The sequence below is a fragment of the Plasmodium reichenowi genome, chromosome 10, assembly GCF_001601855.1.
Source record: "Plasmodium reichenowi strain SY57 chromosome 10, whole genome shotgun sequence".
Lineage (NCBI taxonomy): Eukaryota > Apicomplexa > Aconoidasida > Haemosporida > Plasmodiidae > Plasmodium > Plasmodium reichenowi.
In genome coordinates this window covers 1,318,107-1,334,107 of record NC_033655.1, presented here as the reverse complement: position 1 = coordinate 1,334,107, position 16,001 = coordinate 1,318,107, and the positions used below count along the sequence as shown (strand labels likewise).

At 19.7% G+C, this 16,001-nt stretch overlaps 3 protein-coding genes across 3 annotated transcripts; 1 reads left to right on the top strand and 2 right to left on the bottom strand.

The window, feature by feature from the left end:
- Nucleotides 1–47: 47 nt before the first annotated feature.
- On the bottom strand, nucleotides 48–3,399 carry PRSY57_1036300 (hypothetical protein; the record flags this gene model as incomplete). The annotated part of the gene is made up of 12 exons (XM_012907950.2): nucleotides 48–303; nucleotides 453–730; nucleotides 853–1,154; nucleotides 1,290–1,505; nucleotides 1,632–1,737; nucleotides 1,853–1,918; nucleotides 2,010–2,116; nucleotides 2,228–2,361; nucleotides 2,465–2,673; nucleotides 2,755–2,856; nucleotides 2,956–3,070; nucleotides 3,164–3,399. The coding sequence occupies 12 exons, from the start codon at nucleotides 3,397–3,399 to the stop codon at nucleotides 48–50; spliced, it is 2,127 nt and encodes a 708-aa protein (XP_012763404.2).
- Nucleotides 3,400–4,724: 1,325 nt separating this feature from the next.
- On the top strand, nucleotides 4,725–6,959 carry PRSY57_1036200 (pyruvate kinase 2, putative; the record flags this gene model as incomplete). Its single annotated transcript, XM_012907949.2, has 1 exon — nucleotides 4,725–6,959. The coding sequence occupies one exon, from the start codon at nucleotides 4,725–4,727 to the stop codon at nucleotides 6,957–6,959; it is 2,235 nt and encodes a 744-aa protein (XP_012763403.2).
- A 466-nt stretch (nucleotides 6,960–7,425) lies between these two features.
- On the bottom strand, nucleotides 7,426–14,927 carry PRSY57_1036100 (DNA polymerase zeta catalytic subunit, putative; the record flags this gene model as incomplete). The annotated part of the gene is made up of 4 exons (XM_020114906.1): nucleotides 7,426–14,153; nucleotides 14,371–14,416; nucleotides 14,547–14,645; nucleotides 14,832–14,927. 4 exons carry the CDS (start codon nucleotides 14,925–14,927, stop codon nucleotides 7,426–7,428), a joined length of 6,969 nt encoding a protein of 2,322 aa, XP_019970452.1.
- Nucleotides 14,928–16,001: the final 1,074 nt, after the last annotated feature.

Sequence of the window (16,001 nt, the reverse complement as noted above, 5' to 3'; positions counted from 1 at the left end):
TTTTTTTTTTTTTTTTTTTTTTTTTTTTTTTTCTTCATTTCTATTATTTATAAGTTCATTGTTGCATTCAAATAAGAAGAAAAATAATTCATCAATTTTTGAAAAGGTATAGTATCTCTATGATTACTATTAAATATATTGTGTAGGATATTTTTATCAAATTGAGTTAACTTGTTTTTAGTAGAAGAAACAAATTTATCATATAAAAATAAACCTAAAACAACGTGCTCAATTAAACATTCTTTCTTCCCTAGTAATATTGATACGCTAATACATAATAATTCGGAAATGCCTATATGATACCTAATCACAAAAAGATAAAATATTAATATATATATATATATATATATATTTGTCTGTCCCTTTATTTTATATATAATGTAATATTCCTTTTTTTTTTTTTTTTATATTTATTTAGAAAAATTATTCTTATGTCTTATATTAAAACTTACAAAGTTAATGTTGATAAGTCAGATGCCATATTAAAATACTTCTGAATAATAGATTTTGTTATATCACTTAATTCATTAAATTCAAAAGTATATATATTGTTCTTTTTTAAATAAGGGTATTTATTATTTAAATCAAAATAATAATCAGCATTTATTTCTTTATCCTCATCTGTCGTTTGTAATATTTCATTAATTATTTCCTCATCTTTTTCAAATCCCAGTTCAAATAAAAAGTCAAAGCGTGCTAATAAATTATCTTTGATATATGTGTTAAATTCCTACGTATATGTTAATATACATTATGTGTGTTCAAGTAAAAAATGAACTCTCAAATACATACATATATATATATATATATATATGTATTTATATATGTTTATAATTGTTTATTATTTCGTACGTGTTCATTTCTTATATACGATTTGATGGCATAAACCCAGAAAGTGGTGGTTATAGGAAAAAGCTTCTTTTTGTTTTTGTATAGACCATTTTTCATTAATTCTACAAGTATATTGATTTGAGAATTATTCAAGTTATTTATATTTATAACTAGGATATCATATTTCTGAGTAAACAATATATTAAAAGAATCAGTTTTTACATTAAGTAATTTTATATTACAAAAGTAATTACAATATTTAACAATATCGATTATTATTATTTCATCTAGACATATAAAAAAGCAATGTGGAGCTCTTATTCCTACAATGAGATAATTCAAAGATTAATAAACATGACATCTTAAAACCATCATAAATTATGCATATATGAATATATGAATATATATATATATATATATTTATTTATTTATTTATTTTTATTATATTTTTTTTTTACTAGCTAAATTATTTTCCTTTGTTGGGCGTCTAATCGATTTGTTACTATTCACCTTGTTGTATATATCATACGTAAGTGTATCAAGTGTTAAGTATTTTAAAAAATTATTACTTATACTAATTAAAATTAAAGCTAACTTTGTAATTTTACAAATGTTATTTAGACAGGTGTTATTTTTAGGGAGCTTCAATATATCAATTATTATTTTGTTCATATCTAAATATATAAATAAATAAATAAATAAATATATATATATATATATATATATATTGTACATGTTGAAATACAAATATAATTAATAGAGATATTTTATTTATGCATATTATATCAATATTAAGATACCATTCAAATTTTGTGACTGCAACAAATAATTAAAACTCTCAGTAGATAATAAAGTATTCACATTTTCAGAAAGAGATATAATATTATCTTCAATTTTTCTTAAATTCTAAAAAAAAAAAAAGAAATATATAAATAAATATAAATATAAATATATATATTTATTTATTTATTTATTTACAACATATATACACTATTAAGTTTTATTTTTATTTTTTAATAACATTTTTGTTATAATTTAGGAGCCACAAATTGCCAACACGTGCTCCCTTAACAAAACTTTTGGTCAGCTTAAATGAAAAAATAAGATAAGATAAATAATAAAACTAAAAATTATATAAATATAAAATAAACTTAGATTAATAATATTCCTTTACATACATTATTGGGAATAGATACAACTATTAAATTATATTTAGACCCAATTTCAAAGGACTCATTTTTTTCTGGTATATCTTGAAATAACACCTCAAAGTTTGTATATTCATCTTAATAAAAAATAAACATATATAAATAAATAAATATATATATATATATATATATATATATATATATATATATATTTTTATGTATGAATACAATCATATTTCATTAGTCACCTGTATTATTATATTCATCAATTGTCTTATTAAAGGAAAACTTTAAAATGTAAAAATTTTTAAATTCTCTCTTATTTGTTATTTCTTCATATTCTTTTGTAAAACATAATTTACATATTTCTTTATAATTCTTTCTACTATAAGAAATGGCAATGTATATAAAAAAATATTATCCATATAGTATAGTGTATATGAAATATCATATATATATATATATATTTCATCCTTTTTCATCACTCATTTAGGTGTCCTAAGTTGTTAATTTGTACAAGAACATTCTGATGAGGCAAATAAATATTTGAACACTCACATATTCTCATATAAAAACTTTTATATAAAAAACTTTTTTTATCTTTATATATTAACGTTGCGTTAATTAATTCAAAAATGTTATAAAAATTGTTTTCTAATTTGTGAGATTTTGCTAGATTTAAAATAGAATCTGTCTATAAAAAAAATAAAAAAAATTAAATAAAATAAATCGTAAACATTTATTTATAATTTCACATATAGATAATAAAATATACTTTTATGGGTGTATTCAAGGGAATAAGGATAATTATAAAAAACCTGTTGTTAATTATTATTTCTAAATAATCAGAAAAATCTTCGCATCTTTGTTCATTTGCCTAAATAGATTTAAAAAATATTAATAAGTATATATACTATAGTACACATATATATATATATATATATATATATTTCTTAGCATTTTACAATTTATTTACTTTGAAATTTTTAAAAAATTCAGTCAACAAATTATAGCAAGTTTCATTAAAATAATTTGTAAACTGGATAAAATCCTTGGTCATATAATGCCCTGAAATATCCATAGAATCAATTCTAAGGAAAAATTAAAGAAAAATAATAATTACTTAAATATATATATATATATTCCTTTTTCTTTCTAAAATTTATATATTTATTTAAACTGACAATTTTATAAGATCCATATATATGAAGATCTCAAAAAAATATATGTTTTTTTGAAAATTTTCATAAATCTTCTTCAAAATTGCTTTAAAATATTCTTTCAATATAACATTTTTTAATATCGTCTTATTTGTAGAGTAAATATTGGTATCTTTCTTTGGTCTTTCGTTTTTTTCAGGCGAAGAACAATATTTCCTTTTTGTGTTTCTAAATTTTTTCTTATATTTATTGAAGAACATTACGAATCATAAAAAAAATGTGTTTTAAGGAATATTTTTAAGCAACCAAAATGTTGTAGAATATGGAAATCAAATCAATATAATATTATTATATGTATACAAGAAGGAATAAAAAATATATAAATATATATATATATGTGAATTCATTTTATAATATATATGCACTTATCACAAGTTGACCTTTAATTTTGTTAATTGATTAAAATTTAGCTTTAAATATGACAGACAATTTTTTTTGTATTTTATAAATAAAAAAACAATATATATACATTCTTTCTTTTACAAAAAAAAAAGGATTTTTTATACACACACTAACTAATGTATATACTTTAATATATATACATATATATATTACACATGACAAAATTTCCCCTTTTTTTTTTTTTTCCCATATTATTTTTGAACAAATCTAAAACGAACGTATTCCATTTTAATTACTATAAAAACTATTTATAATAATATACTTTTAAAATCATATAATGATAATAAATATAGATAATGATATTAAATATTTACATATAATACACTCCATCAATAAGGATATTTAATCCATGAATATATTATATATTGAAATAAGGAAGAATTATTTTATTAGAAAAAAGAGAGAAAAAAATAAAATATATCGATTTCATTTTATTTTAGTTCAAAAATGTGAAAATATAAAAAAGGAAATTCATATATATATAAATATATATATTACATATAAATATATATTTATCCTTTCAATTTAAAGAAGAAAATCTTTTAAAAATTATTATATCAATATGGTGAATAAAAAAAAAGAAAAAAAAAAAAAAATTATATATATTAACATATAGCGTATATTGAAATGGGCCCTATATAGAAATATTTATAGAGAAAAAAAAAAAAAAAAAAACAATAAATAATAAATACACATATATATATATATATAAATATATGTATATATTTTTACAAACATTTCAACATTAACGGAAAATTTATGGTAGGAAAAATATAAAATAAATGAAAAAAAAGAAGAATTATATACTAATATATAGGCAAAAGTTAAATGATTTAAGGGATAATATAGCAGAAAATATATATGTTAAAGAAGATCATTAAATTGTACTATTATAAATATATAAATATAAATATAAAAATATATATATATATATATATATATATATATATATATATATATATATATATTTATTTATTTATTTATTATTATTTTCCCTTTTTCATTTTTTCCTTGTTCATGCTACGAAAAAATATTATAAAATAAAAGTACAGTAAATTTGCTCATCTAATATATACAAAAATACAGATATATACATTTATACTTATTGATATAATAACATAAAATGAATTTAATTCATATTTGTTTATTTATCATAGTAATAAAATGTTATGTTAATTGTATAAAAAAGAATAACAAACATATCGCCTATGATAAATTTTATAAGCAAGGAAGCAATACAATTGTAGGTTCCGGCAATGGATCGGGGGATTTGTTATTTTTGAACAATATAAATATAAATAAAAACGTAGAAAGAAAAAAGAACATTCTCGCACATAGCGAAATAGGGACTGTAAGAAATATAGATGATATAAATCTACTTAATCATAATAAGAAAAATCAAATATCTTTTACAAAATGTAAACAGATTGCTACTATAGGTCCTGCGTCGGAAAATTTTGAACAGCTAGAAAAATTATACTTAAATGGTATAGATGTTTTTAGATTAAATTTTTCACATGGACTTAAAAGTATTAAAAAATATATAATAAATTCAATTCGGATTTTAGAAAAAAAATATGACACAACGATTGGGATATTAGGTGATATTCAAGGACCTAAAATCCGAATAGGAGAATTTGAAAAAAATCAAATAAATGAAAATGATAATAATACTTTTGTTGAATTAAAAGAAGGTGATTTATTTTCTTTTGATTTAATGAATTCATTAGGTAACCAAAACAGGGTACAATTAAATTATCCAGAATTAATAAAGAATGCAAAAGCTGGACAAATTATATTATTAGATGATGGAAATTTAAAAATGAAAATTGTTGAAAATAATTATGATACTAGTAATATACAAAATTCTTATATAAAAGTACAAGTTTTAACAGGTGGAAAATTATATAGTAAAAAAGGTTTCTGTATTCCAAATATGATTATGCCTATAGATGTTTTAAGTGAAAAAGATATAAAAGATATTTTATTTTGTATTAATGAAGAAGTTGACTTTTTAGGATATTCATTTGTTCAAACTGAATATGATTTAATTTTTTTAAGAAATATTATTAATGATTACTATGAAAGTGATTTTTATAATAATATTAAAAGAAAAGATCGAATAAATTTTGATCAGAATAATTTACAAATGAAAACATCTGATGATGAAAATGATTTCTATATTAAAGAAGTAAATGATTATTATAATAATTATTATTTAAAAAATGTACAAAAATATAAACAAATTTATGATGTATATAAAAACCAAGATCTATATATAAATGATAACATACAAAATCATTATAATAAAAATATTGTTACCAATATTAGTGATGATAAAAATATTATTGATGAACAACATGTTTATAATAATAATAATAATATAGACAATATTATGAAAAATTATTCTAATTTATATAACATTAATAAAGATCACAATAAAATAGGTATCATTTCAAAAATAGAAAAACCTTCAGCTATTAAAAATATTGAAAATATTATTAAATTATCAGATGGTATTATGATAGCAAGAGGTGATCTAGGAATCGAAACGAATTTATCCAATTTACCTATTTTACAAAAAAAACTTATAAATCTATGTAGAATTAAATATAACAAACCAGTAATTGTAGCAACACAAATGATGGAAAGTATGAGATTTCTTCCATCTCCTACAAGAGCAGAAGTTACAGATGTTGCTACAGCATTATATGATGGTTCTGATTGTGTTATGTTATCAGCTGAAACGGCTACAGGACAATATCCTATATTAACCGTGTCTACACAAAATAAAATTATTAAAGATGTTGAAAATGATTATTATTATTATGAATACACACAAAGAAAAAATGATAAATTAAAAATGTTGGATCATAAAAATAATTGTTGTCATGAAAATAAAGATATTCAACAAATTAATAAATATAATCATGAACATATTCAAAATAATAAATATGAGCAAAATATTCAAAATAATATATCCTATTTTGATAAACTCATTTTTAGTATTAGAGATATAAGTAATAATATAAATTTAAAATCCATCATCTTATTCTCAAACGAATTTAATAAAATTCAAAAATTAAGTAATTTAAGAACAAAAGCACCAATAATAGTTATTACAGAAAATAAGTATTTAGCTAGGAAATTACAATTAACATGGGGTATATATCCACACCTTTCAAAAAAACAAAACTTGTTTAACCATGATTTGTTTTCATTAATTAATTATGGATGTGACGTATCCAAAAAAGAAGGATTTGTAAATTCACCTGATGAATATTCTCTTGTTACTTTTTCAAAAAATATAAATTCGGCAAATTTACTTTATTTATGTCAACCTTGTCTAACAAATTAGCACGGATACGAAAAAAAAAATAAAAAATAAAAAAAATAAAAAATAAAAAATAAAAAAAAAAAAAAATAAAAAATAAAAAAAATAAAAAATAAAAAAAAAGATATAATATATATATATATATATATATATGTCCTTCATCTTACACATATTTATGTGCCTTATAAATATCGTTCATGCTTGTTTTTAAAAATTAAAAAAAAAATACTACTTTATTAGTCAAACATTGTTATTATTAATTTTTTTTTTTTTTTTTAATTCTCTATATAATTAATAAATTAAAACTTTACTTTTTTTTTAATTTAATATATAAAAATTTATCACACAAAAAAAAATAAAATAAAATAAAATATACAAATAAATAAATAAATAAATAAATAGATAAAACAAAATAATGATCTTTATATAGGTTCATACAACTAAAAACTACATACATATATATTTCCTCATAATTAATAATCCTATGTTGTTATGAAAGTCTATTTATTGAATCTTTATTTTTTAAAATATTTTCTTGTAAATTAATTCTTTTAAAAAATATTTTACAATGAACAGAATAATGACATGCTAGTGCTTCCATTTCAGAATTTGCACACATTAAACATATTTTATTTAATTTTTTTAGCATATTCTGAGATTTATTAATTTCTACATAACTATTCATTATTTTATTTGTAACTTTTAATTCTTCATTTTCTCCTTGTTCTTCTAACCTTATTATTATTTTTGATTTGTTATTCATATCCTTATAAGTTTCCATTGTTTTATTTACATTATGTAAAAAATTTAATTTTTTTTTTGTATTCCCATTTTGTTCTTTATTATTTATTTTATCTTCATTTAAAATATTCATCAAATTAATACCTTTATTTGTTACATTATTATTTTTTAGCAGTTTATTATCCATATTTTTATAATACTTTGAAAACATTTCTAATTTTGCTTTATTCCAATTAAATTTTCTTTTTGTTCTGTAAAAAATTTCATCTAAATTGATAGAACAAAAAGGAAGTAAATCTAACATTCTTTTAAGTGGTGGAATAATTAAATTTTGTATATAATAATCATAATTTATTTCTTTTATTTTCTTCTTTTTCTTTTTCATTTTCTTTTTTATATTAATACCTAATATTCTATTTTTTAATTCATCGATTTCCATCATGCCCTCAACATATAATAACTCGTTTTTATCATATTCACAATATTCACTCATATCCGAATTTTTACAGTATTCGCTTTTTTCTTCATTTTCACTTATATCACAATATTCGCTTTTTTCCAAGCTTGGAAAATTTTCAATATTATCATTTTTTTCAATATTATCATTTTTTTCAATATTATCGTTTCTTTCAATATTATAATTTTTTTCAATATTATCGTTTCTTTCAATATTATCATTTTTTTCAATATTATCGTTTCTTTCAATATTATAATTTTTTTCAATATTATCGTTTCTTTCAATATTATCATTTCTTTCAATATTATCATTTTTTTCAATATTATTATTTTTTTCAATATTATCATTTTTTTCAATATCACCAATCTTTTCAATATTATCATTTTTTTCATTATCATTATTAGAACTGTCTTCAGATATTTCTAGCTGTTCTGTAGAACCACAATCAAACCTAAAGGATCTATAAATTCCTCTAATAAAATGCGGATGTGATACAGAACTATAAATTTTATCATCTTTCAACTTCTTAGTAAATATGTAAGGCACCTTTTCTTTATATGTAATAATTGAATTAGGAAAATCTCTCATAATTTTCTTTGCTACAATTGCTTGAGGGGGTAGTGATACTTTTCGCCTAATTCCCTGCATTTCTCCTTTGTATGTTCCTAATTTCACTTTTCTATATATAATAAAATTATCACAAGATATTTGATTATCATAAATTTTATTAAAATATTCATTTAACGTTTGTTTTATATGAGATAATAAATGAGAATAAAACAATTTAGTATTAAAAACATAATCCACTTTATTATATGTTGGATTATAAAAAAAAAACATAGCTTGTTTTACATTACAATAACATCTTATTTGATCACATTTTATATTTTCATTTATGTTCTTAACACATAAACAAATTTTGAACACATTAGAGGGATTAATAAAACAACATTTATTATTTTTTTGGTTTTGTATTTTTTCAAAATTTGTTTGTATTATTTTTTCAATTTCTTTGTGTAATGTAGCTTCATCAAATAGGTTAAATAAGTATATTAAAAAAGAATATTTTTCCCTATATAAAAAGTTTAAAGTTTTTAGTAATAAATTCTCGTTATCATAATACTCTACCCAATTCATAACCTCCTTATAAAGTTTCACTTTGTCAAAAGAAGGAACCTTTTGATATAATTCGATCGATAAATTTGATATATCATTAATTTTATTACCATGCTGCTTATTATGATGACAATTACATTTATTATTATTATTATTATTATTATTATCATTATTTATATTGTATTTATCTTCGTTTTGATTGATGTATCTTCTAACTTTGCATATGCTTAATACTATTTTTAATAAAGTGAATAAAAAACACGGATCAGTTTTATGAACATTTAATTCTTTACAAGAACATATCAAATTAGAAAAAAAGTTCTTACATAAATAACAACAACAACAACAATAAGAAAAATAACAATTATTTTTAAAATAAATAAGGATAAAATATATTTGTATTAATATATTTTTAACTAATATACATTGATCGGATCTTATACTTTCTACACCCTTTAAATCTAAAATAGGATTATCTTGATTTTCATTTTTAAATGAAAAACCAAAATATCTTTTTTTGGTTAAAAGAAGAGAAGGACAATATATCTTTTCAAAATTTAAATACATTGGTAATGGTAATATATTATTTATACTATTTAAAATTTCATAAGCCAGTTTAAAAGAACTCTGTATATCATCTGTAGTTTCATTTAATAAAAATAACGAATCTGTATCTCCATATAATATTTTTACAAATTTATAATTTTCTTTTATATATTCAATTATAAATAATAAAAAATTACGACCTATACTTATAATACTCTCAGAAATATCTACACATGGCATCCTACCAGAAAAATTTGCCCCAATATAACCTGTAGCAACATTTAGTATTAATTTTAATTTTCCCATTCTTTCATTTAATTTTTTGTTAACTCTTTCTTCATACATACCCATGCATCGTTTTAACATAATCCTCGTTTTTAAAATGTCTTCAAGAAAAAGAGGACATATCCCTTTTCTCTTATGTTTCTTTACATATATTGTATTATTACTAGTTATAATTATATCCTCACTTTTAAGATTCTTAATTCGACTTGAAATAGAAGGAACATTTTTCATTACTCCCAGTTTTATAAATTCAAAATTGGATTCCATAGATTTCTCTTCATTGCTATATATTTTGTTCTTATTTATATTCCCATATATTGATTGATCATTCATTATATTTACATATTTTATATTTCCCATTTCTAATTTATTATTCATATCAAATTTATATTTAATTTTATCATAATCTTCACTAGTCATATTCTCACTAGGTATATTCTCACCTAACTCTTTTCCATTGCTTTGATTAATATCAGCTTCAATCATTGGATCTGCAGATGATATACAATCATTTATATTTTCATCCAACAAGTCGATTAAATATTTTGCATCCTCAGAGATATTCATCATGTCTGTATATTCATCAGAGGGGAAATCATTTTTATTACTACATGATAATTCGTTCTTATCATATATATGGTTCTTATCATATATATGATTCTTATCATTTATATGGTTCTTATCATATATGTGATTCTTATCATATATATAGTTCTTATCATATATATAGTTCTTATCATATATGTGATTCTTATCATATATGTGATTCTTATCATATATATAGTTCTTATCATATATATAGTTCTTATCATATATATAGTTCTTATCATTTATATGTTTCTTATCATTTATATGATTTTTATCATATATATAGTTCTTATCATTTATATGTTTCTTATCATTTATATCATTCTTATAAGTTTCACATTTTTCCATTAATGACCCCTCAGTATTTTCATCCTTCTTTTCATTATTTTTTTCTTCATCCATTTGGTTCAATTTCCTCTTTAGGGTTATTGTTCCAAGACATGTTGAATAACAAATATTAAAAGCAATTAAAATAGAAGGATATAATGACTGAAAATCAAAAACTAATAATGGGAAAAAATTGATTGAACTTTTAGGTTGCAATATTAAAGGAGTATGTAAAATGGGTCTTTGATCAAATATTTCTTTATTGGAAGGAGAATATAAAACATAGTTATATTTAATACACATCTTGAGAAGAAAAGATTCTATAATATATTGAGATCCTCTATTTATTAAAGATAATAAATCAACATGTATATATTTACAGAAATTCATCTTTCTTTTTAAAAAGCATATTTTATCATATATTAATAGTATAAAATATACTTTTCTTAAATAATGTTTTATTGTTATATGCCTATATGGAAAATAAATATGTTCCTCATCCATATCATTCCATAAATCATTATTTATAATATCTTTATTGACAAATGTTGAAGATCCATTAGCTTTTATTTGCCTTTTCTTCTTATAATTATACCAATAATATAAGGTATATTTGTTAATAGAAGGAATATTTATATTTAAATAATGTTTACATAAATTTTCAAATGATGTATTATAAGTATTTGATAATTTATATAAACTTTCAATTATGATACCTTTTATATTTCTACTATATGCATTATGTAAATCTAAAAACTTTTTCTGATCATTCAGTTTACAAATCATCTTATAAAAATTACCTATATCTAAAGCTAAACATCTTTGGTTTATATAATTTATATTATATTTATCATTTTCATAAGAAACAATACTAAGCGGAGAATAAAACAATATCTTATGAATCAATTTTTGAATAAGTTCTCTTTCATTTTCTACAATACATATATTAACGTTATTATAATTTATATTAAAATCAAAAAAGGTTTTCTTCACCTTTTTTATATCATTATTTGTTATTTCTTTTATTCTTTTATTTGTATGATAACCATTTTTACTACAACATAATTCTTTACTACTTCCATATGTATCGTCCCTGTTTTTATTAATCACATTCTTATCATTTCTTACATTATCCTTATTTTTTTCTATACATCTACAATTATTTCTACAAAGGTTCACATCTTCTATATGATACATATCTTTACACAATTTTGATTCTTCTTCATTTAATTTGGATTCATTTATTCCTTTTAACTTATTCATATCCTCCCTTTCATTAAAAAGATAAGAAATATTAGGAAAAGGTTTCGTTGCTATAATTCCCATGCAATTATTATAATCCTCATATAAATTCATAAGTCTTTCTTCTCTCACTATATAAAAAACGGCCTTTATTTTGTCTTCGTTATAATCTGAAGAATAACAATTTTCATCTTTTATTTCGGTTAATATTTCTAGAAAAAATATATTTCCATATTTTATATTTATTTTTTTCTTCATATTATCCGATTTTATCTGTTCATATTGCTTTCTTATATTATGCTTATTTTTCATAGGATTTTCTTTTTCTATATATTCAAATTTTGATGTATCTTCTTTATTTTCATCTTCTATATTCTCATGTATTCTATTATAAATATTTCCTTTCATTTTTTCTTTCATACTTTTGTTATCTCTTCCACTTATATGATCAACTAAATTATTAATAACGGCATAACATTTGTTTATTCTAGGTGGTTCCTTCTTAAAAGAATAACGAACCACTTCTTTTCTCTTTTTATTAATTTCGAATGATGCAATGCATCCTTTCTCATTAACATACTCAATAAAACATTCTCTTTGATCGTGTTTTTCCTTTTCTCTTTGATCGTGTTTTTCCTTTTCTCTTTGATCGTGTTTTTCCTTTTCTCTTTGATCGTGTTTTTCCTTTTCTCTTTCTTCGTGTTTTTCCTTTTCTCTTTCTTCTTGTTTTTCCTTTTCTCTTTCTTCTTGTTTTTCCTTTTCTCTTTCTTCTTGTTTTTCCTTTTCTTGTTCTTTATTTTGTATGAACAAATTAGGTGATATTCCCATATGATCCTTTTTTTTATTACTAATCATATTTGATAACATATCATTTTCTTCTTCACTATCTACAATATTTTTACAATCATTTATATTATCATTATTGTTTATTTGTTTTATTTTTACTTCTATATTATTCATATCAGAATTAAAATTATGATCTTCTTTTAGTTTCATATCATCATTAATAACTTTATTATATTTTTGAATATTTTCAATGTTATCATATTCTAATATTTTCTCATAGTTTGCTTTATCCTTTTCACTTTGCCTTTTTTTCATAAATTCTAAAAATCCTTGGAACATTTTTTCTGTTCTCTCAGTTAGTACGTTAAAGGTGTCAAAACACAAATCATTTTCATAACTCTTAAAATAAAAAAGTTCTCTCTTTAAATCCATGTCCATATATTTACATCTCTTTTTTTCTTTCATCCACATTTTTGCAAAAGAATCTAAATGATTAATAGGAAGATCAAAATTGAATTCTTTCTTCCATTTTATTTTATTCTTTTCAAATTCATATGTATATATTTTTTCGTTTAAAATATGTTGATGTTTTATATCACACTCAATATCATATGACGTTTCTCTTTTTAATGACGAAAAATTAACATTAATTGTTTTGATGGTAAAAACTAAAGGAGCGTCTACCTCTAAATATTTATTTCTTTTAAAGTTATCTAAATCATATTTTTTCTCACCTAAATACCAACGTTCTTCTTTTTCAATACATTCGAAATTTATTTCATTCACAAATTCTTTTCTAAAATATATATTTTTGTCAATATATATTTCAGAACATCCATATATATTTTTCATACATAAAAAATGTAACATATAATTTATATGAACTTCATATAAATCCCATATACGTTTCTTAAATAATTTCTTTTTTAACAAACTTGCAAAATAATTAATTGTATTTGGATATAAGAAAGATATTTTCAAAAAATCATCGCACTCTTCATTATACCCATAAATCCCTTTCCTTTTAACTCTTTCTATATTATAAATACACACATTATTATTTGGATCTTTTCGCGCTTTTCCATATTCTTCCTCTAAAAATGAGCACAATTCTATTTCTAGCTTATCATCTGAAATAGGAGAGTGCAAAAAAATAAAATAAAATGAAATAAAATAATAGAATAGAATAAAATAAAATAAACTAACTTTAAGATACACATACACGAGCGACATATTTATATATAACTATAAAAATATCTATCTATTGAATATCATAATGGTAAATATATACATATATATATTATATATATATATATATATATATTTTATATTATTCATTTGATTTACTTTTCTTTTCCTCAGGTGGTATTAATAAATAAAAGAAAGGATAAAACTACACAAAGAACAAAAAAAAAAAAAAAATAAAATAATAATAATAAATAAATAAATAAATAAAATTAATGATAAAAGGGTATAGTTATAATAATATTTTCTTTTTTTATTAATGCTTATATTTTACTTACGTCGTGTATATACAAGCACACACGTTGGCCTAAAAGACTTAGACCTAATATTTGAATAATACAAACATAGGGTATCTCTTTACCACTAATTTTACATTTCTATAAAGAACGGAAATAGGAATGAGAAAAATAAGCATATGTAAAAATAGAAAAAAAAAAAAATTAGTATTATACTATGTTGATATAAATCACACATATATATATATATATATATATATATAAATACATACTAATGGTTTTCACATATATACAATGACTATTATTTTTTATGAATTCAATTCATACCAAAGAATCAAAAGGTAAGATGGGTTTTTTATAAATATAATAAAAAAATAAAAATTTGCAAATAAAAAAAGCTTTTGGTTTTTCAGCTAAATTCATAATACTATTATTACAAACTTGCTAAATAATTTAAAGATATATAAATAGAAATCATAATATTTTATTTTCCCCTTTTTATTTTTATAACATTTTAAATATATATAAAAATATTTTACAAGTACAAAAAAATGTAATAAAAATAATAAAAATAAATATATATATATATATATATATATATTTTTTATTTATTTATTTATTTTTTTTTTATTAATTTATTTAATTCCTATTTTTATAATATAGGTATATTTTTTTCGAAAATAAATAATTATAAGTAGCAAACTGTCCATAATTTTTTTAATTCATATAATCAGTTAAAAAATAATACGAATATTGAATTTTATATTTATATCTTTTAAAAAATTCTTAAAAGTATTCATTTATATTTATTTGGAAAATGAGAAAGAAGTTATATAAATAAAATATATATAAATATATGTGATCATCTCGAAATCTTTTTTTTTATATTTTATGTGTATGTGATATATATATATATATATATATAATATACACGAAGCGAAGATCAAATAATTTATATTGTATAAAAAAATTAAAACACTATCATTTTATTATTACAAAAAATAACCAAAAACTAATTATTTATTAATTTCTTTTTTCTAACATCCTTATATTTTATACATTCATAACCTTATAAGAACTTCATTTTTACATTGATGTTTTAAATATATAAAAATTTATATGCATATATTTTTTAATTTCCAGTATAATTATTTATGATAAAAAAAATGAAAAATGAATTTATACAATTTGATTAAATTATTTCATTTATATAAGTTAACAACATTTTTTCCCATTTCCTCATAAATATAAATGGAATTAAAAGACGGCACATTGAAAAATATATATATATATATATACCTTATAATTAGGAAGACAATTTTTTTTTTTTTTTTTTTTACACAATAAAATTAATTTATAATAAAAAGTATAAATAAATATATATTTTTACATATTAAAACATAATACGAATAGATCCAAAGACGTTTACTTTAAAAAAAAAAAAAAAAAGAAAAAAAAAGTCACTTTGATAATTAATAAGAAAATTGTATATACACT